The 23608-nt window shown below is 36.8% G+C and overlaps 1 protein-coding gene across 1 annotated transcript in view; it reads left to right on the top strand.

Annotated features, from left to right (window-relative positions):
- The window catches only part of ABCC9 (ATP binding cassette subfamily C member 9), a 109133-nt gene that overhangs the window by 58386 nt on the left and 27139 nt on the right, over positions 1-23608 (top strand). The window contains exons 13-24 of the mRNA XM_019630365.1: positions 722-760; positions 2157-2258; positions 4493-4577; positions 6080-6160; positions 7095-7232; positions 7381-7506; positions 10622-10718; positions 13186-13415; positions 14119-14267; positions 14484-14553; positions 16606-16763; positions 20288-20380. Of these exons, the coding sequence (XP_019485910.1) occupies positions 722-760; positions 2157-2258; positions 4493-4577; positions 6080-6160; positions 7095-7232; positions 7381-7506; positions 10622-10718; positions 13186-13415; positions 14119-14267; positions 14484-14553; positions 16606-16763; positions 20288-20380 (1368 nt within the window). The remainder of the gene's footprint in view (positions 1-721; positions 761-2156; positions 2259-4492; positions 4578-6079; positions 6161-7094; positions 7233-7380; positions 7507-10621; positions 10719-13185; positions 13416-14118; positions 14268-14483; positions 14554-16605; positions 16764-20287; positions 20381-23608) is intronic.

Here is a 23608-nt window from a genome sequence, read left to right as displayed (position 1 = left end):
GTGACTAGGGAAGGTGTTCCAATACAGTTATTTGTTTACTGGCTAAAAACTCCCTCACAGAGAGTCCCGTGTGAGCTGGTGCATTGTCGTGATGCAAGAGTCATGAATTGTTGGCGAAAAGTTCAGGTGGTCTAACTTTTTCACGCAGCCTTTTCAGCACTTCCAAATAGTAAACTTGGTTAACTGTTTGTCCAGTTGGTACAAAATTTTAATGAATAATCCCTAGGATATCAAAGAAGGTTAGCAACATCATTGCAACAAGTTTGCAAACTTAATTGTCAGACCTTGAGAGAGAGAGAGACAGAGAGAGAGTGTGTGTAGTCATGGGATGTGGAGAATAGCATAGGGAATATAGTCAATGGTATTATAACAGCTATATACGATGTCAGAGGAGTAGTAGATGAGGGGAGGTTATCACTTTGTGAAGGGTGTGAATGTCTAACCATTTACATTGCTTTGTACACCTGAAACAAAAAAAAAATAAAATAAAGAGAACAAACAGTACTATCTATCTTTTGAAAGCTTATGCATACTTATTATTTCCTGCACAATGAAGACATAAAAGAAGACTATATTTGATTTGTCTTTTAATATTAAAACAATTTTGGAAATGTAACTATTAAAATGTTTAATGTTTATTTTATCTCTTACCTGATATGTGCAGACAGTCATTCTATATTTACGTTTCATAATTAATGAACATTGTTTGCCATACTTGCAGTGTAAATGAATCTGACCCTTCTTTTGAAGCAACCAGAAGGTATTATTTCTACTTTAATCTGCATTTAATAAGAATAACTTCCTTTCTCAGACTTTACTTAATACTCCATCTCTTACTCCTAGTCATTTGTTCATGCTGATGATGTATAAAGTTATTTATTAAAATGGGCTAGTATATTTCCAATAGCAGTGGTTCCCAATACTTGCAGGCTGCTAAAAGAATGAATTTCCCAAACAAAATGGCCGATTGTGTCAAGTGTTTTCCCCTCAGTGAGTCACCTGTGTGTCAACTTTGGCTGAAACTCAATGTAGCAAATTGGGTTTGGGATTTCATAAAATAAAAATATAAGAATCAATATGTATATTGTTTATGAGTTAAACAGTGATAGAACCTGTGAATAAAGTAGAGATGGAGAGCCAAGTGCTTTATGTATTTAAAAAAGAAAAAAAAACATTTAAAAGGCTTGCGGGGAGGGGAAGCAGATGTCAGAAGTTGGGAACCACTGTTTTTACTGCACATCTGGTGATGTAAGGGACTACTACCATACTATATATTAATCATGTTTTCTAAACCCCCAGACATAATGTTTCAGGATGATCACGGAGCATTTCTAACTATTCTTTTCCTTAATATTACTTTCTTTTAACCTTAATTCCTTAATTAGTACTTAAAGACAATGAACTAACTGGAAGTATGATTTTTAAGCTGACCCCTTCCCTACCCCAGTCCCATCATTTTCTTTATCTTTAGCTCACATGCATTTTCCCAATTATTGCAAATTGAAGTCTCATATATAGACATCCAATAGAATTTGCAAGCCCAAAAATGGAGCAAGGGGTTATCATTTTAGCAAAAACCTATTTCAATCTGTACTGAAATACATAGTTTCTAGTTTTGTACTTATTTCAATATTAAAATGGACTCCTCAAGATATTATTCTTTGTTTTAAAATATTTATGTATTATCTATTACCTTAAAATATGTTGATTTGACTAAGCCACAAACACATATTATAATTATAGTATCAATTCACATCATTTTTTAAAGTCTGTACAGAAAATTCATAGTTACATAAAGTAAAATTTCTTTGACAATGAGAGTGAATTATTAATCTTTTAATTATTTTAAAAATTATACTTATTTTAGAAAATAAAATTTCAGTTATAGTTTCTACCTGAAAACACTTCTGCAGCATAGCAAAATCAAATTTTGCACATTGTGTGACATTTTGATTAAATTCTATTCCCTTTAGGTAGTATATTTAACCATTAATTAATAAGGTTGGGGGTTGTTAAAATGTTCTCTTTCAGAAGTTTTCCATTTCTGTGTTTGAGACATTTTATCACTTTTATTTTACTTAATTACACTAAAATACACATACAGTGTAGCATCCTTGCATAATTTTGGTGTTTTTGGTTTTTTTTCCATTTTACAGTAGGAGCAGGTATTCTGTGGCTTATGCAGCTCAAAAGCCTTGGCTATTAAATGCTACAGTAGAAGAAAATATTACCTTTGGAAGTCCTTTCAACAAGCAGAGGTAATTTTGAATGTATAAAATTTAGAACTAAAACGAGCAACTATTTCTAATCCTTTTGTTTGGTCCATGGTGTCTGGAATCTTTACATTGGGAATTCTTTTTGTCCCTGCTTGCCCTACTTCCAACCTCATCACCAGATCTTTTGATTCAACTCTTTTAAGAGAAGCTAAATTGGAAGCTTAAGCCCATTCTGTATGCTTACTGAAAACAATTTGTACACCAAAACTAAACAGCAGACAATGATGTTTGTGTGTATGTGTGTGTGAGGTGGGGAGGGCTGCTGGTGGTGACAGTGATGAGATTACTGGTAAGCAGAAGGAAAAACCCAAGTAAGGAACATAAGAATGGTTAACTCTGGAAATAAGATGAAAATTGGGATCTGGGGGCATCTAGTGACTGGGGGCAGCCAGAATATGCCATCTTTCACTCATCTTTTAAATATCACTGGAATGAATGTACAAAGGTATGATCTTTTCTTTAAGCCACCTTCAAAAGGGTAGGTCTTAAGACCCTAAGCTGGGTCTTGAAAGTTGAGGTGAATTAGGTCAGGGGAGAGACATGAGGAAGGGGACAAGAACAGGAAACAGACAGTGTGGGAAGAACCAAAATGACATGGTGTCACCTGGGGCCTGGAAACAAATCAGGCAAAAAGGGATTGGGGGATATCAACAAGTGGGAAACTAGATTGTAAAGGAATGACGAGACAAAGTAGTGGAGGGCCTTGAAAGCCGACTGGACATAATTGTGGGTATTCTAGAGAAGCACAGCACGTTTTAGAAAGAGAAATAATAAGGTAAATGTGACGTTCCACCTGGCAGTGTCATGGCAGAGATATATGGGATGGATCTGAATGAGGAGCAAGGAGACATTTATTAATAGAAGTTTGTTGGAATAATTATCCAGGCATGAAGTGTTTGTTGCCTACCTCTGAGGGGAGCTGGTAGAAATGGACAAGAAGAGGTGATTGATAGAAAAAATATCATTCTAGAATAAGAATGGACAACTAAGAGCAGGGAGAAGAAGGGGAAGCATCAAAAATGCCCTGAATATTTTAGGACTAGGTGATTGAGAAAATGAAACCATTGGTATTTTCCCCAGCACTTTCCATCTCTATACTTCCCTATTTTACCAATCCACCTGATGCCCAGTCCAGTTGGAGTACTGTCAGTCCTCATCACTGTCCGCTTTGTCTCCTGTCAGCACGCATGATAGTCTGCACAGATACCCACTTACATAATACCCACTGGGCGTTAACTCCCGGCGCGCCTCCTGGTGGCCCTCATATGCACCATGAACTCTTCTACTTTTTGTGCAGTTTTTTTTGTTTTTTTTTTTTAAAGATTTTATTGGGGAATTGAAGAAGGGGGACAGCACTGAGGAATCGGGGAAAGGGGAACAGACAAGCTGGTATCCTTTTGTTCTTCAGTCTAGTTGTGGAGGACGTTGCTTCACTGGCCCATGTTGGTATTATCATTGTGCTCTTCCCAAGTGAGGCAGATGGATTGCCAGTCTCTGGACGGCCACTCATAGTGGCTCTTGGCATCCCACACCGGCTGCCGGCCACTCACACTGGCTTCCAGCCACTCATGGTAGCTTAAGGCAGCCTACTGCAGCAGGGGCTGCAGCCTACGCCGTTGCCAGCGACTCACGACAGCCCAGCTCCAGATCGAGCTGTTGTTCAGCATCTTAGCTGTAGAGGGCAGCGTCACTGGCCCTCATATGGGATCTGAACCGCGGCCCTGCTGCTCAGAGCTGGTGTCCCAAGCCAGCTCTTAACCAATGCACCACTCGGCCAGCCCAGTGTAGTTTTTTTTTTAAGCTTCCTTTCCCTCACTTTCTTTCTGGCAAGTTATGACTCATCTTGCTGGATGCAGTTTACACACTGCTTCCTCTGCAGAGATGTTACTAACTTCTCAGAGTGGTCAGCCATTTCTTCCTACGTATTCCAGGAGCACTTGGTGCCTGCTTCTGCTAGAGCACCTAACCAGGGACATTTTTATTGTATCACTCTGTATCAGTCTCGTGCGCCATTTACCAGCTTTGTAAGAGTAGGAACCAATATCTATTTATCTCTGTATCCATAAACCTAGTGTACAGGCTAATATATACAATTGCTCAATAAATGTTGTTCCAGTAGCTGTTGTATTTCAGCTTCTAAGATATTGAACCTGGGACTTAGTTTATGGGCAGGATATTAATAGTGTTCTAAAAACTGAAAATCATTTCTCCTAAAGGTATAAAGCTGTCACAGATGCCTGTTCTCTTCAGCCAGATATTGACTTACTACCATTTGGAGACCAAACTGAAATTGGAGAGAGGGTGAGCTATGGCTAGTTTAACTAAATGATGAACAAAAATCTAGAAAAGTCTTTTTGGTGTCTTTAACCTTTAATGAAGCATAATAAAGCCTGAGAGTTTAGGATGTGTGTGTTGTCCTAGTAACAAGTTCCAGAAACCGGAAGAGAGGCGCTCTTTGATGCCACTCTCCCTTAAGTGTTTGTTGAGTAATCACCATATACTTAACATTGTCCTGGCCACTCGAGAGTTCTCAAGGAAAATGATCAGATTTATTTTTGCTTACTTGGAGTTTACTTTGAGTTGATTTGGAAACAGAGATTGCTTCTGACAACTTCTTCCACTCTTGTCAACATCGATTTATTCTTGTTAAAGTGTTCTTGTTTTCTTTGTGTAAACATGTTTTTCATCGGCATTGTACTATTCTGCCTGGCTGAAAAATATTTATACCTGTATGTAATCTTTATAACAATGTTGCCAAAAATTTAATCCCTTATGGGTGTCAAGTATTGGGCAAAAGGTTTTATATGTACTATCTACATTTCACAAAAAATCTCGTATACGGGTGTTATTGTTATTTGTGTGTTGAAGCTGAGAAAATGAAGGCTGAGAGAGGTTAAGGGCCCAATCACAGAATTTGCGGTGCAGCTGGAATTAGTCCGATTCTCTAGTCTGCATTTCTAATGACTCTTCTTTATTGCTGCATAGTGTACAAGTATATGGTATTTAAGAGCATGAACTTAACTTCTCAGAGTCTCAGTTTCTACATGTGTAAAATATGTACCTACATATTTTATAGGATAATAGTACCTACATATTATAATTGCTATGAGGATAAAAAAATGAGGAATGTAAAACCATTCACATAACTCTGACACATGCTAAGTGCTCAATGAATACAGCAGGTCCTGGAATAACATTGTTTCATTCAGTGTCATTTTGTTATAATGTTGAGGTGCCATAGGAACTTAACTTTTGTTTATATCAATTATCCTGTGGTAAAATTGATTTTGTTATATGTTGTTTTGCGGCAGTTCCAGGAATGATGACGATGACGTTAAATGAGGACTTACTGTGCTAGTTTTTAAATATATAACTCACATTTGATTATAAAAGTATATTGCTGCAGAGTTCTATTGAACAAAACTTGTAAGAGCAAATTTAAGAGGTATATGTTAAGTACACTACAGACACAATTCACAAAAATGAGAAAAAATGTGGAATTGCTTTCAGCCTTCAGCACTCACCCAGTGTTTTGGTTATTAATGCTTCTGTACAACAGAGCTCTCATCAGAGTGAAAGAAGGATTAACATTATCAGCCAAAAATTCCTTAATATAATTTAGGTATTGACCAGTAGATAGCTTTCGTTTTATCTTATCAATGTTATCACAGTTTCATTAGTAAATTACCATAATTTTAAAGATTTTTTTTTTTTAGAGAAGTTTGTATTTACAGGTAATTTTTTTAACCAACAGATCATTTACTAATGGAAAAGGTAGATGTTTATGGATGTTTCTTCTCTAGGGCATTAACCTGAGTGGGGGTCAGAGGCAAAGAATCTGTGTGGCACGAGCTCTCTATCAAAATACCAACATTGTCTTCTTGGTAAGGATGTGGCCTTTACTTTTATGTTGACTTCATTTTTCCTTCTGGACCAGTGAATCTCTAAAGAGACAAGTCAAGTAACTCAAGGAAAGCTGGTTTTACTTGTGAAATCATAGAGAATATAGGGGAAACAAATTCTCACAGTATAAATCAGACCAGGTAAGGTTGAGAGTTGGGGGATGCTGGGATTGACAGCCAAGAGACTGAGATGCCCACATGGTTATGAGTTTCTTAACCATGAGGATCATTAATGGGGGAGTGTGGATGGTGCTGGACAAGATTATAGGTCTTCTCATTTATATTTGTTAGCAAAAAAGAAGTTCTAGGAAATACAATCTTGGTGGACATAGGGGTAAGTAAGCATAGTATTCCATTCCAGTGGTGAGCTATTGAGGCTGTGGATAAGGCTTGTCTGTGAGGCTTCCTAAAAACCATAGAAATCTCAGTACCACCCTAGACCTATTGAATTATAATCTGTAAGGTCAGAGTCTAAAGCCTGTGTCTTATAAAAGCTCCATCGTTGGTAGGAAATTCGGGAGCCTCCCATGTTGCCATCTTGGTCCAGAGTCTATGCCTGTTTTTATCATCTAAAATTCAGGTCCTCCAATTATCATTTCACTCTTTGTTTTAGTTTATTGTTAAAGGTTGTCAAGAAATGTTGGTTTTTGAACTTGAATATTTTATATATAGAAGAATTCAAACCACTTTAAATATTATTTACTTTAAAAAAATTAAGGTGAAAGAGAAAATAAAATCTTTCATTTTAATTTAATTTTTCTGATAATTTAAAGTTATATGAAATCTGTTTTTTTTTTTTAAATTGGATTTGAGGGACAATTTTTTCTTTGTTACTTGTATTTCTGCTTTCTAGAGGAATTAAGTTACATAAAGAGTAAAGAAAGTTGTTATCTCCTTTCCGTTTTACTGGTTGTAGGATGACCCATTCTCTGCCCTGGACATTCACTTGAGTGATCACTTAATGCAGGAGGGGATATTGAAATTCCTCCAAGACGACAAGAGGACACTCGTTCTTGTGACCCATAAATTACAGTATCTAACACATGCTGACTGGGTGAGTGTTTAGAAGAAGTTTTATTGATTTTTATATTATAGCCATATAACTAAATAAGAACACTGAGAAATGCTGTCCGAGTTAAAGGTAATTAATTTGGCCCAATAAGGGTGTTTGTCACAGTTCTGCTAATATGTGCTTTCCTTAGATCATAGCCATGAAAGATGGGAGTGTCCTAAGAGAAGGGACTTTGAAGGACATTCAAACCAAAGACGTTGAGCTCTATGAACACTGGAAAACACTTATGAATCGGCAAGATCAAGAGTTAGAAAAGGTAATTGCTCATTGTTTAGAAGAGTTCAGAGTCCAGTTAAGAAGAGTCAGAAATCTACTATATAATTACAAAAAAAAATTGCAAAAAAGTATTTAAATTTAATATTTGATAATAGTTCTTATTTAAAATCCAAAGTAAGTGTATATTTATATGGCATTAACAAATAGGCTACTTTGGAACTATAAAGTTTCAGTGATATCTTTTGGATGAAGTATTGTCAGGTTTTTAGAGGATTTTCATTTGAATTTGAACTATATTGCAATTATTGTATGCTTAAAACTTAAGCAAACTCCTTGCTTAAGGGTGGTATATCCTTAGTCTTATTTTTCTCATCTGTAATGTGAGAATAGTTTTATTCAACACCTACTAATGGGGGTAGGTCATGGGCAAAACAAAATCCAAGATAATTTTGTAAAAAGGAAGATCTGTGAGCTGTGGGTGAAGTTGTAAAACATGCATGGGATAGAGTTAAGGGTGGAGGAAGGTGATCAGAAAGTAATACAACAAAATTTTACATTTGTATACTTTTAAAGCCCACTTTGAAGCATTTTTTACACAATCTCATTTAATTCTCACAAAACCCCAGAAATCAGAAAGAGAGAGAGAGAAAGAGAGAGCGCGCACGCACGAGTGAGCTAACTAGCTGTTGGCTTGATTTTGTACTAATACTACTAAGTATTACTATTAAGCAAGCCAGGAAGAAAGTGCATTAAGTTGTATTTAGAAATGAAGTAATCACTAGAGGTACCATAGCTCTATAATTAAAGATATATTACAGGGTTCTAAATCAGCTGAGGGGGGTGTGGACAGGGTGAATCCAGTTGTAAGGTGGAATGGTGGCCAATAGAATCCAGAATGAACCATGGAAGTGCCCAGATTCCTCACCTGGGGGTGAAGGGAGGGTACTGCCACCTAGGGGAGGACAGGCACCTGAATTTATTGAAGCCAGGGTGAGTCACACTGTGGGGACAAGACCACTAGAACACCTTGGGGAAGTGTTTGTAGCAACAACTTCTTGTTTAAGTTACGTGGCAGGATTGGGCGTTTGCCTAGAGCACTGGTTCTCAATTATAAGGTTGATTTTGCCATCTAGGGGACATTTGGCAAGATCTAGAGACATTTTTGATTGTCATGACTGGGGGGTAAACGGTACTGGCTTCTAGTGAGTAGAAGACAGGGATGCTGTTAAACATCCCACAATGCACAGGGCAGCCCGAACAACAAGGACTTATCTAGCCCAAAGTGGCAATAGTGCCAAGACTGAGAAAGGCCGGCCTAGAGCTAGAACAGAGCAAGCAAGCAGAGGAGGAAGGTGAAAGAAACTAAAAGACCCACAAAACATTCTGTCACAGAGCTTTAGACAGAACTGTTAAACTGTTAAGGGTTAAACAGAAAGGAATGTGTCAAAACGATAGCAATGAAAACTCTGCAAGGGAGAAGGAGATAACCTTCCAGCTGATTTAAATATTATTAAAAATTCTACCTTGGATGACGTCAACCATTATCTTTATGTTATTAAGCAAAACAAACTAGCATCATTTGATGTTTCCTTCCTCAGCCCCCAATCCTCAACTTGACCTGACCCATACAAGCATTCAATAAATATTTATTGGATAAATGAAACTCAATTCATATTTACTTAATCCAAATATCAACACAATTTAAAATATTTAACTTGTTGTGACCCTAATATGAGTATTTACTCATAAGAAAAATTATTTTAAAGATTTTGTTTTTAAATGTCTACGAGATGTTTTATCTTTGGCTCACACAGTGTGGAGGTTGAACAAGACCCAAATATTATATTTTTCATTGTGCAGGTTCATTTTATTTCATTATACTATTCCCAAAGTATCAGTGTTCTTTAATTTTATGTTTTACCTCATCTCATATACAAATGTTTTCATATCACTAGGCAAAATTAATAGCTGATGTGAAGTTGTTTCTGAAAAAATACTATTTAGGAGACACTTTCACTTTTACTCTTTTTTCACTAAAAATCTGGAAGCAATAGAGCCTTTTAGAATAGCAAGTCTCCTGAATCACACGTGTTATATGAGGCTAAATAAATAAATAAACCCCAAACCAAAATCACTGCCTAGAGACTGATCACTTCAAAGGTTTATTGGTTTGTTGGTGTAACAATCTGTGATTCTTTTTTTTTGTACCAGCATATACAGGAAATCCTCAAATTATCATAGATTCCAAAAGCTTGTGGGCCTGTTGTTTGGAACTCAGAATGCATTTCCCCACAGAAAAAGGATATGGTTAGTTTCCCAGAATGTCCTGCAGAAGCTGATTTAACTTACAATGTAACACAGTGCTACTCCAGTTTGGAAGGCTGGGGGAGGGCAGGGGTGTTGGAAACAGAGGAGTGGAGAAAACAAAATGTTTTCCGTTTCTTGAGCACAGGACAAGTCAGGATCAATGCTTAAACATTTGCAGTTTGGTTTTGGCACCTTCCCCCCCGCCCCTCTTTCTGCGTATATCTCCCTCCTAGGTCTTTTCTCTAAACTACTAGACACCTAGGTACCCTCATTTCCCATTTGCTTCAAAATTACCTCTGTTCCTTCAATTTCTGTTGAAGTCCCTCTCTGTTGTGCAGCTAGCTACCTTAGTGAGATGCGAAAGAAACTCATTCTGATTTAGTAATGCATAACAGTGGATAACTGGTATAGTGCTTCAACAAGTTTAGAACTACATGTATTTTAAAGGAAGATATTTATTAATATAAGTAAATCTTTAGTCAGAGAAATTACAGGGAGAAAGTGATGTAAAATTAAATAAGTGTCAGTAGTGGAATTCTGCTTTATGGCTGGGGGAGGTGTCTACCCCCCGCTCCGCCCCCCACCGGGGTCAGCTCCATCATATCCTTACTACTCTTTCGGGCTTCTTCCTGCTCTGCACATCTTAGCTCTGAAGTACTTCCTACAAACCTCAGGCATTGCCCCACCACCGCTCCTATAACAGGAGTTGTGATCTCTAGAGGGAGCAGAGAGCCCAGACTGGTAAAGGTAACTAATTATCGGTATGTGTGGGTTGGGTCACTGATAAGTAAGTCAAAGCCTTCCTATGGCTCTGAGCTCCTTGAATGATAGCATGATGTTTGCTGTAGGATATGGAAGCTGACCAAACAACTTTAGAGAGGAAAACTCTTCGAAGAGCCATGTATTCGAGAGAGGCCAAAGCCCAAATGGAAGATGAAGATGAAGGTAGATCTTTTTCTTACGTCTATCTGAAACATTCAAATGGGGAATAGGATGACATGAGGGTTTTACCTTGGCAATTGTATGAGTGTGTCTCTGAGGAATAGCAAGCCCCGTTGCAGGGGGAAAAAGATCTAAATCGAATACATAATACTGAAAAGGAAAAGAATAGGAGTGAAGGAAAGGCATATGGACTCAATCAGTAGGCATCTGAGGAATTTCCCATGGTGTGTCTTAGTCTATTTGTACAATGTGTGAGAGAGTGGAATGGAAAAGGCAGTAGTTTGTAAATGAATCTGGACCCTTGTTCAGATAACCTGGAAAGATCTAGTATAATGAACACATTAAGTTATTAATAAATGTCAGTCCTTCAGGAATAAACAATAGATGGGGAATCTGGAGATAATACTGTTTTGAAATATACTTGAATCATTCAGTAAGTCCTCATGGGGTTTCATGACAATATAACAATGAAGAATAAGATAATTAGAAAGCCATTTGTTATGTTTCAATTTCCTGGGTCTAATAAGATATAAGAAGGGAAAAAAGATTTACTGGAAATTTGAGGAATGAGATGAAATAATTACATTGCCTTGGCATTAATTGCCAAGAGGTTTGTAAGATAAATCACACTTCAGTCCATAGAATAAATACACTACATTTTATTGTTTCCTATACAGTTTTTGCTTGAGGCTGCATTTCCACAAGCCATTTAAGAAACAGAAAATTATTTCAAGACAAAAAATCACTACCACCACCAAAATGTGCTGCCTTTATGTTTTAGATGATACCTATTCAGTGTTTCAACAAACACTTACCGAGTGAATGAATGAATGGAGATTTTGCACTTCAATTTGTTATGTGTAAAAATGTCTTTAAAGAATGTTAGAGTCAGCCCCTAGAATTCTAAACCAGTTATTTCTAATGCATACTGAAAGTGGAGTCGTGTCCAATGACGCTCTGCAGTGTTCAAGTGGAGATCATTTGAGAGGTTGACTCTGCCCTGGGCTTGCTGTGTTAATCCATTTTCTCAGGTATAAAATAAGATAAAAGTACTTTCCTTACAGAGTAAAATGAAGTACAGTAAAACCTTGGATTGCGAGTAACGTGGTTTGTGAGTGTTCCGCAAGATGAGCAAACATTTCTAATACATTTTAACGTGGTAAACGAGTGATGTCTTGCAATATGAATAGTTTGTTTCCGGAATGAATTATGCTCGCAAACCAAGGTATTACTGTAACGTATATACAATTGCCCAGTACGGTACATATAATCTACTAAGTTGCTGCTCCTGGTCCTATCAGTCTGTCTATTCAAGCCAGACAGACAGGAAGAGAAGAATGAGAATAGTTGCACATATTGTTTCTCTGCTCACCACTGGCCAGTTCAGTTCATCACATGGACAGATTAAGTACTGGGGAAGGGACGGAATTCTGTCTTTAGCTGAGTAGGCATATAAGCAAGTTGAAATTTCAATTAACATGGAAACAGAAAGTGGATATTGGGAAGACAGCTCGCAGTTTGCAAGTGTCCACCTCTTTGAACCTGTTCCTTCCAGAAGAGATTATATGAGACCTGTGCATTGACTGTATCCAGCTCAGATATTGGGATCCTTGGTTGTGCTCAGCCTTCCCACCGTATCCGTATTTAGATCTCTGTGGTTTGATAACCTATAAACCAAAGGCAAGTTGTCTGTCCTTCCTGCCCACACCTGCTCACTCTGCAGTAGTGGAGTGTATATGGGGTAACTGCAATGAAAAGCGCCTTTGGAAAAGGAAAGGACGGGAAATGCACAACAGTCGCTGGACCACACAAATGATCAAATTTTGCTGGTCAGGAAATGCCAAAATTTCCTGTCCTCCTATTGGAGTATGTTCTTAGGATAGCCGTCTTGGCGTTTCCAGATGGTTTAAACATCTGAGCGGCACTCCCTGCCTAGTGTTCTCTGTGGCTCCAGGCTTTGCCCTCTGGAAGGTCTCTCCTTACCCATGACCACATCTAAAATGGGCCATAGAGAGCAGGGAGTATGCCCTCTTAGGTGGTGGACAAATTTCGGAATCTATTTCTTCCTGGGGCAGTTTTACAAATTCAGAAATTTCAAGTTCTAAGAATTACATATAAATATTTTCAGGCCAGGCATGTGGTTTTACTGGCAACACAATTACTTCAGTAACCTAGTAAAGTTATAGTCTATAATTAGAGTCAATTTGATGTGTAATAAATCAGCAAATTATAGCATCCAGACATGGATTTTATGTGTATTTTTCACTACCTCATTCATTCATTTATTTATTCATTTTCATCTATTTTTTTTAAATGAGGTTTTTCCTGCTAAAATCATTTACATTTTCTAAGACTGATACTTGTATGTCTATAAATTTGAGGGAACTTTTTATAGGCTTTTTTTGTGGGATAATATAAATTCTGTCTACGTGCTGCCCATTTGAAGCTTAAACAAGTGTTTTGTATGCAGAGGAAGAAGAGGAGGAAGATGAGGATGACAACATGTCCACTGTGATGCGGCTGAGAACTAAAATGCCGTGGAAAACCTGTTGGCGGTACCTCACTTCTGGAGGATTCTTTTTGCTCTTCCTGATGATTTTCTCAAAGCTTTTGAAGCATTCAGTCATCGTAGCTATAGACTACTGGCTGGCCACATGGACATCGGAGTACAGTATAAACAACACTGGAAAAGCTGATCAGGTAGAGTGGCTGCTGTTTTTCAATCAACCAGGAAATGTTGAGATTAACAGTGATACCCTTTTATCCAGTGCGATACTAATAGCCCAAATGTCACAGAACTTTTGGAGTGATTCAGTAATCTAGTTAGAATAGGACCTGAAATAGAATAAACTTCCAAAATGGAATCTATTATTATCACTTTAATTTTTTAAAGTTTATCATAAGAAACATTTAATGATAATATTTGGATTTGGATTTAAGGGACTTATTATACACACGTGATTGTGTGTGTGTGTGTGTGTGTGTGTGTGTGTGTGTGTGTGTGTAACATACAAATGGGGACTTTTGTTATTGTGATGGTATTTGATTTTAACTGCCTATACCAGTGAATTAGCTATTCATTCCAAAATTTCGGATAGAAAGAATGAACTCAATACAGAAAGCCAAGAATATTTCAAACCTGGGAACAGAGACTAAGCTTCATCTGCCCTTAGGCAAACCTTGAAAGCGAGCGAAGGAAGCATATAGGGACATGGCCTTAGGATTGTGGTAGGGTTTCTGCTGTAAGTCTCCAAAATCTGTACTCCTTCAACTGTCTAAGCTGGTGACAGACAATGAAGTTGACAATATTGTCTGACTTTGAGATTCTATTTGGTGTTCTAGTAAGAAAAAACTCAAATGATCATTTATTTCATCTCTGCTTTTTGTGTTGGTTGCTTCTTAGACCTTCTATGTGGCTGGATTTAGCATACTTTGCGGAGCAGGTATTTTCCTCTGCCTTGTTACATCGCTCACTGTAGAATGGATGGGTCTCACAGCTGCCAAAAATCTTCACCACAATCTCCTCAATAAGATAATTCTTGGACCAATAAGGTAAAAAAATATAGTTATTTCTTACTCCCACTCATAAAATCATAAAAATGTGCACTTTTAAATTGAAGTGAAATGTGAAATTTGAAAGAATTTATTCAGTCCTTGAGCAAATGAATAGGGACCTTCTCATTTTCATGACTTCAAGATGTTCATTAATGGTGCTCAGGTTACAGATAGTTTAGTGTTATCATGCATTCCAATCTGTTTATTGCCTAGATTCTTTGATACCACACCCCTGGGACTGATTCTCAACCGCTTTTCAGCAGATACAAATATCATTGATCAGGTGAGTGCCAAAGCTACTTCCAAGTTCAAAAATAAATTTCTTAGTGTAAGCTAAGTAATGTTTTGAGATAAACCATGATTCCTGTTAACAATAGAGGATTTCTAAAACTTAAATGAAAGCCTGTCTGCATTCATAGTAATATTATATACCTAAATGATTTCTAGACTAAAACCTTTAAGGAAAACCTTATCTCAAAATAATTTGTAGAAGCGAATACTTAGAGAGTTTGCATGAAGAGAAATAACAAAGAATAAATTAACATTTAAATTTAATAAAAAGGAATGATTTTGTTCAAGGTTGTATCTCCATTCACAGTAAGGTTTTTTAAAGTTTAACATTGATCTAGAGTGTCTCCCAAAGTAAAGGATGGACTGCCAAGCTTACATGTCCTTTACTTTTATTTCATTGGCTCAAATGAGAGAAACGTCAGATGGTGTGATATTTTAGGAATATTCGAAGGATGCCCAGTTTAGTCTTAGATCCTTAGGCCTTTAGAAGTTTGTCCTGAAATTAAAGACCTCAGACTCTGAAATTGGATCACTCTGAGAACAGACCCCATAGGATGATAGAGAAAAGAATCCATCAAATCCAGCCTTTGCCTTTTTTGATTTCCCAGAGTGGCCTTATGACCACCTAAATTACCCTCAATTTAGAAAAAGAGTGCTTGATGCTTGCAGCTGACGAAAAAGTATGCTGAAAAGTTTTGATGTTTTCATGGCATTGGTGTCAGTTCACACTGCATCTAAACCACTTCATAAGGAATACATATTGAAAAACAAGAGACAAAAACAGTCCTTATTTGGAAGATGATATGATTGCCAACTAGAGATTTCAAAACAATTAGTACAATAAAGAACCAATTAGAAAGTTCAGCAGAGTATCTGTATAAGACATATGATATAGAAGCAATAACTTTCTCTACAGCAATTAAAAAATTAAGTAAAAAATAAATTTCATTTGTAACAACAAAAACTAGAAATAAATAGAAATAAACCTAACATGAAGAGACCTATCAATTCTGGAAATCAAAAAAATCCTGTATTTCCAGAGAGAATTTTCCTATCACATACCTCCAAAATACTATAAAATTAACACACTCTGGTGATCACAGAAAACAAGTAGATCAAAAGAACAAAATGGAGAATTAGAAAACACCAGCATATATAGAGACTTAACATAGGATAAATGTGGTACCTTGAATCAGTAAGAAAAGGATTATTGTTTTCAATAAAGGATGTTGGGATAGCTAGCTATCTATAAAATACAAAGCAAATATATATGGAATAAAGATGGGCATTAAAAACATAAAACTATAAAGTAAATTATAGATTAGTTCTAGAATTTTGGGATTAGAAAGGTCTTTTTAAATAAAACACAAAACTCAGAAGTAATCATGGAAAAGGCCAACAGAAATGAGTGCATAAAATTTTAAACTTCCATTTGTGCAAAAGCATCAAAGACAAATTTAAAATATAACAGGTTAACTGGGAGAAAAACTGGCAACATATGTAAAGAAAGAGGATAAACATCCATAATATATAAAAAGAAACTAAAAATCAATAAGGAAGATAATCCAATCAAAAACATGCAAAAGATCTGACTAAGCAATTAATTACAAAAATTAATTTAAATGTCTTACAGTAGAGGAATAGCTAAATACGTTTAATACTGTGCAGCCATTAAAAGGAAAAAGATTTGCATATAGCAGCATGGGAAGATTTATAATCTGTCTTGTTCCGTAAAATAAAACAAGCACACGGACAAATAAGATTTATGGCATGGTGCCACTTACATAAAATCCTTAAGATGAATAGGTAGGTAGGTAGATATCTGATGATAAGTAGATCGGTAGATAGGTGGATAAATATACTAATCAATGGGAAGTGAGTGAAGTGGAAGGACTGAAGAACTGCTTACAATAAAAATGTTTATATGTGACTTTTGTAACTAACTATATAGCTTAACATTAATATGAAATGAATATTTTGTTGAATTGTAACCAATGTTTTATTTGAGTTAAAACATTTTCCTTTCAAACTACCTTTTTGATAGCACATCCCTCCAACTTTGGAATCTCTCACTCGCTCCACACTGCTCTGCCTGTCTGCCATCGGCATGATTTCTTATGCCACCCCGGTGTTCCTGGTTGCCCTTGTGCCTCTTGGGGTTGCCTTTTATTTTATCCAGAAGTACTTCCGAGTGGCCTCTAAGTAAGTAAAACATTGTTCGATTTATCTTTAAAAAAACTCTATACTTGTTTTACTGTGATCCAGATTTGCTATAGTGTTTTTCAAGATAAGGTATGGAATTTGGCAATGCAACCTATTTTTAACATGATGAAACTTATCCTGAAATGATGTTTTATTTGGAGATCTGTTATAATTGTTTCTGTATTTTGTTGTCTGAGACTTGCACAGCTCTCCCTGGACATATAGTATTGATCTATTGAGTTGTGAGTCCACAGATTGGGCCAGATTTTTCGTTCTACTGTCCTTTCTCTGAACATGATATTGACAGAAAACTTACAAAATTAAATACAGTCCCAAAGGATAAGTGGTTTAATATTATTATATTCCACAAGTGGGGAGGAAAACATAGAATATTTTTAAATGCTTAAAATACATTCTGTAAAACAAACAAACAAAACCAGTAAAAATAAAAAAGGTTAAAAAGATAGAATGACTATAAAAGTAGATAGTCTTGACTCTCTGAAAGGAGTGTTGTAACTTTAATAAGAGATTGGAAATTTTCAGATTGGGACATTAAACATGCACTTTAAATTCTTCTATTAATATAGGATTTGTCATTTGCTGAGATGTTGAATAGTTAAATGAAACCAGTTGTTCTTAAATTTTCAATTTAACTTTCAAGCCCTCCTATAAGTTGCTCATAAATCTTAAATCGTTACAATAATCACTTTATTTCAACAAACACTTATTAAGCATTTACTGTGTTGCAAATAATTGTATATGCCATGTGGCAGGTGAAGAAATCAGCATAACAAGAACCTGTTGTCAAGAAACAGTCTCTTGGGAAGATAAAAACATATATAAAGTAACCCTCATATATGAATTAAGTGCTGGGATAGGAAGGCAGATACTGAGTTTACTTAATAAACTAAAAATACTTAATAGGACTTGAGTGCAGGAAAGATGAAGAAAAATCAGGGAAGGTACCAAGGCAAGAGGTTGGGAATTTCTGAATACATCATATGACATTTCTGAGTTTAAAAAGTATAGTTGTTTTTCCCTCAGGACTATGAATTAGGGTTCTTCACATGTTAGGGATCTATATTGAATCTAGAGTGCTTTTTCATTCCCAGCCTCATTCCCTTTTCTTATAGCAAATTCGGACCAAAAGGGAGAGGGTAGCCATCACATTCGTCCTTTCATTTTTTCTGGTGTTACTGTTGATGATACTTGCCAGAGGGGAAAAAAAGTTTAATTACTTCATTTCTGCTGGCGGTTTTTAAATCTATCCTTGCCTTCTCACCACTGAATTAAACAATCATGTCTTACTTCATTTAATCACATGCTTATTTGGGCCTGTTTTTGCCCCTTAGCAACACAAATTGAGCGCAAAGGGTAGGCAAATGGTTCTAATCCATTATTTTGAATTGTGAATTCTGTTCATTGTAAGTTTGATGATCCTGTTAACACTGGTAGTAAGCAGCTAAAATAAAGGGGAATGACTGTTTTTAAAGAATTAACATTGATAATGGATTATATGCCATTCTTATTTGAAATCCTCTGAAAACTAGCAAATATGACTACCTGATTTTAAATCTCCCATATAAAAAGAACTTTCTAGATGGTGATGCTCTGAAGAACTTGCCCATTTTGGAAAGCTCAGGCAACTTAACAGACTATTTTGTAAACACCAAAGAGCATTCAAACGGGGGTGGGGGGGGTGCTACAGGAAATGCCACAACATTTTGAATATCGGAAATCAAAGATCTAATGTGTGGTTAGCTCTGCAAGTGTGTTCCTACTCACAAGAAGACACGATTAAGCTGTACCCTCAACTTTTTGGTTTCACAAAACATAGTCCTGTAAACAAAGGTATCTCCTTCCTAATTTTTCACCTTCATTACATGTAGTGACCACCTGTTGCTTGTGTCAAAGTTACAAATAGCCACTTAGTTTTGTTTAAAAATAGCAGACTATTCCGCATTCCTTCATATTCATTCTCCTCCCCTCTCTTTTTCCCTCCCCTCATCTGCAGTTTCTGCAGTGACCAAATTCATTTTAGAATTTCAATAAAGACTTTGGAGATGACAAAGACAGCCCAGAATGCGCTAAATTGATTGTTGAAGGTTATGTAACAGTGAATCAGTTCAGTTGAAGTGAATGCCAGAGCTGTTACTCTAATTCCCTCCACCCCAAAGACCTATAGAAAGGCAGAAAATAAGACTGATAAAGGAAAAAAAAAAAAAAAAGGAGTGTTTTGAAACACATGGTATAACTCTAAGCTTGTCTTCTAGAAATGCTGGCCTATGTGGTTTTAAGAAAAGTTGTCAGGAATGTGCATCATTATGAAAAGGGAGATTCAGACATTGGTCCACCAAACATTCATTGCGCATTTTTAAGGAAGGAAGAAACCTGTATTAAAATTGTAATACAATTTTAATTGCTACGTAATTCAATACAATTTCAAAAAGTAATACATAGATTCCATTGTGTAATGGTTAGCACTCTGGACTCTGAAAAGTAATACATAGATAACATCTCTTAAAATGTGTACACATTTGTTTGGCACTCCCGGTATATATTCGTTGGAGGACCTGTGAATAGAAGTTCCATGAAGGTAAGGATTACAACCTCATTGTGGCCAAAGCCAAACTTATTATCTTTTTCTCCAAATATCTTCATTATGGGTCCCCCACCCTGGTAAATAGCCCTGTCATGTTCCAAGTGTGCTAAGCAACAACTAAGCCATATTTGACTCTTCTCTCTTATTCACCTTGCTACAACTAATTTATTGTAGCAGTTTAGAAAGCTATTTCTAGTAGACTGTTTCATAGTCCTGCCCTTATTTTAAATCTCACCAGCATCACCTAATTCAGAACTTTAAAAACACCCCCTATATAGGCTATCCTAACTCATTCATTCTCTTTCATCCCTTACACTGTCTCACAAGCTGTGTTGCTTAAGCACAGCTCTGATGGTTTTATTTCTAGTCTTCAGTGATTTTTTTCCCACTAACCCAGGATCCTCTACAATGGAGTCCCACCTGTCCTTTATACAGCCTTTCTCACAACAACACCCCCAAAGGATTCTGGCAACCAGCTAGATGGAGCTTGCCAGGTACTTTCGTCTTCTGTGCTCGTCCTTGTTCCCTTTGCTGGAATGCACCACTTCTTGTCTGTTTGGTAGAAGCCCTCCTTATGTTTACGGTTTGGCCTAATCCACATTCTCAAAAAATACATACGAGTATATTACCCATCTCCTACACATGAATTATTGCCCATTTTTCTGTGCCGCCATAGCAATTTACTTAAGCTGTTCTACAAAGCTGATATTTTTGTACAGCACATAACATTCAGCCTGGACCTATATTCATTGTACCCATCTTTCTGTTCCTTTTTAGACTGTAAGCTGTTGAAGTTTTTGCTAATTGGGTGTGAGAGGAACATAGTTACAATGACAAATAATAACCTTAATTTAGAACGAACATGGTGGTCTTTGAGTCTGAAGGCATCTGAAGTTTATTTTTGCACCCTGCTGTGTTCTAGGGACCTCCAGGAACTTGACGATAGTACCCAGCTCCCTCTGCTTTGCCACTTCTCAGAAACAGCCGAAGGACTCACCACCATTCGGGCATTTAGGTGAGTAAACATGTTTTCATTCTGTTGATTAGGCAAGTATGCTATCAACAAATATTTATCTACAAATAATGATAATTGCTACCATTTTCTTTGGATACACGCTGTGTCTGTGGCAGTGTTCTAAATTAAAAGAAAGAAAATTAGGCAATAAATGAGCAGAGGTAGAGTTTAATCACCTGAAATTTTAACGAGAATAAAGAAAGAATGAAGCACCACATTGGAAAGATATTATACTAGCTGTGTGATGTAGACCAGGCTTTTAAATTCCCAGGCTCATTTTTCTCACCTATGAAATGATGAAATCAATTTTGGTTTTTAGGGGCATTGAACTAATTAATAATAATGCATGTAGAGCAGTAACCACAGTGATTAGCAAAGAGGCACCCATAAAACAAGTTAAAAAATGTATTAATAAAAAAATTATCATGCTAGAGTTATTTTAGGACTTAATCAGTTTTCTTTAATGTTGGTTAACAGAATAATATCCTAAGCTTTTGATCAAGAGTGTTTACTTAACACTCAAAAAATTACCGGGTCCTGTTGTCCCTGTTCAAGTAAATCAGAAAAGAAGGTGGCATCGCTGAATATTTCATTTTATCTAGAAAATTGACATTTTAAAGTATTATATCTTTCTTCAACCCCAAATGCAAATGTGTGTTGATTTCAATCAGAGATTTTTCTAACTTAAGAAATGTTTATATTATTGTGTACATAATTGAGTAAAAAAATGTAATATAAAGATACAACCATCCACAACATTTCTACATCAATCTACATAGGTTTCATCATGTTTTCTGCAGTGGTATGTTTCCCATCAGAGTGTGCAATGACTTTTATTAGAGGTGACAAAACTAGTTATTGATATTGAATATAGATATTAAGACAAAAATCTATATTTTTGTCTTAATATTTATATTTAATAGTAGCCAGCATAGAGTACACCACACTAAAGATTGCATTTTTCACCAACCAAGTCTTTTCAAGTGAATCTAGTTGAGTATTGAACACATTTGAGGTGCTTCTCTTGCTGAGTCTACGTAAGGACTACAAAGACATGGCTCTTCTTTTTTACCCTAACCATAAAGAAAATGGATAGGATAACATGGTAGGTGGGGGGGGGGGGTAAGCAGTGACTGGACTCAGGCCAGGTGGTAGGTGGATCAGCAGGAAGCTGATGGGTTCAACATATAGCAGCCTCTATTTTCTCCCTGAAGAACAAGGTGAGGTTCTTTTCTGACAATGATGAAGATTAGAACCAGGTAACGTATCTTGGAGGAAATGCAGATGGTTTAGAATGAAAAAGGAACTTCACCAGGAGTCAAGGTTTAAATTTTTCATTTACTGTCTTCAGTAAACACATGAGCAGAATTTAGCCTATTTCTAATTTTACATCAGGAAAATCCCGGGTAGCTATAAGAACACATATAGCATGTGTTAAGCTTCAAGACTTGAATTATAAGGGAAAGAAACAAAAGACAACCCAACTTTTAGGTAAAAGTACCTGTGTCCTTCTCAGTCAGATTTAGATCTTCCAGAGTTCATTTTTAAAGTAAATATTAAGTACCACAACAATCAGCATTTTTAAACCAAAGGAAATTTTAAAATGTGGGGATGGTCCTGCAACCATGAATAAAATCCTATAATCATTACGTTTGGTACTTGTAACGAAGAATCAAACACATTCTTTTCCATCCATTTCTTCCTTTCTTTCAGGCTACCCAGAGTCCCCAGAGTCTTTAGCGCTTTTGGAAAAGTTAGTATTTACTGATTAGGCTGCTTTTCCTCCCCAGCGTTCAGAGTTCATGGTGTACTCACATGCGGCAGTCAACTCCCTCAAGTAGTTTACCATGAAAGTATCACAGTTAAATTAGACTGAGATTTCAGTGACCTTTCCTATTATTTTTCGCCTGACAGAATAAAGGTCTAAGAATGTTCAGAAGATGAGCTGGATGTGGATAAAAAGATACAGACTGAGTGTGTCAAAGTTTCCATTAGGAAAACAGAAGGTTTCTTGCCAAATAGAAACACACAGAAAGAATGTTCACTGCATTTCCACCCCTCCCCTCTCATTGCTGTTTCAGACGGTTGCCAATTCCATTTACAAACTCTGTAAGAGTGTATCTGAAACAATATCCTAAAACTAAAGGAAGAGTAAGAAGAGTCCCAGACAAAACACTTTGTCAGAATGAAGTGTTTGATGTTCATCTCAAATATAGTTCACTGGCTTTGGTCCAACTGGCACCACCTCCCGTCTCTCCACCACCCCAGCTCCTCTAGGGAGAGGACCCTATCTCGAGCTGCTGAACGTTTGGAGTTTTCTTGTTTCTGTCTTTGCTCATGTTGTTCCTTCTACTACCAATGCTTTTGTCCTCCCTTGTTCACCTGAAATATTCAGCTCATCCCTTAAAACCCCACTCGGACCGTCCTCCAAGTCCTCTGTGAAACCTTGCTTAATTATACTTTTCTCACCTCCCTCCACCCCATCGCCTGCCATCGTGATCCTCTGGCCAGTAAATCATCCTGTTTCTTCGTGATTATATAGCATTTTGTGCACAGGGGTGTTATAACTAGCTTCTATGTTGTACCATCCTTACTTGTTATAATAATACGTACCTTGTTTACCTCCCTCACAAACAGTGGGCTTCTCAAGTGCAGAGGTCATGTCTTGTTCATATGTATGTTCTAATGTCTCACTTGGAGTTGGTGCTTGCTACATATTTCTGAATGACTGGGTGAAAATCTGCCTAACATTGCAAGTACAGAAAGCATGGCCCTCACGTCGGTGTATCTCTTTACAGTTCATATCTTCTATCTCAGTAAATGCTATCACCCTGTGAACCATCCTACCTTTTAAGTATTCACTTTATCTCTAAAAGGGTCATCAAAAGGGTAGGCACATTCCTAGGACTGCTCGGTACTGTCCCAGTGTGCTGTTCAGCACAGGTCCTTCTGTGCCATGCATTCGGGTCAAGGCTACATAACTCAATGTGAGGTCATTATTTGGCTCTGATTGCTGAATCCTTTGATTATTTTAGATCAGATGTTACTGTCTGACTCAATTATCTGATTTATCTGGTTTGGCATATTGGAGCGATCAGATCGATTGGACAGATATCAAGTATCTGCTTTATATTGGCCTGTATGGATGGTTTCACTGGCCAAGTGAACACCCCACCCAGACTTATTCATTCTTTGACACAGAGATGGCTGATTATAAAGTTTTACAAA

Source organism: Hipposideros armiger, unplaced genomic scaffold (genome assembly GCF_001890085.2).
Source record: "Hipposideros armiger isolate ML-2016 unplaced genomic scaffold, ASM189008v1 scaffold_904, whole genome shotgun sequence".
Taxonomy (NCBI): Eukaryota; Metazoa; Chordata; class Mammalia; order Chiroptera; family Hipposideridae; genus Hipposideros; species Hipposideros armiger.
Note: the sequence above shows the minus strand (reverse complement) of the source record. Positions and strands in the feature narration are given on the sequence as shown.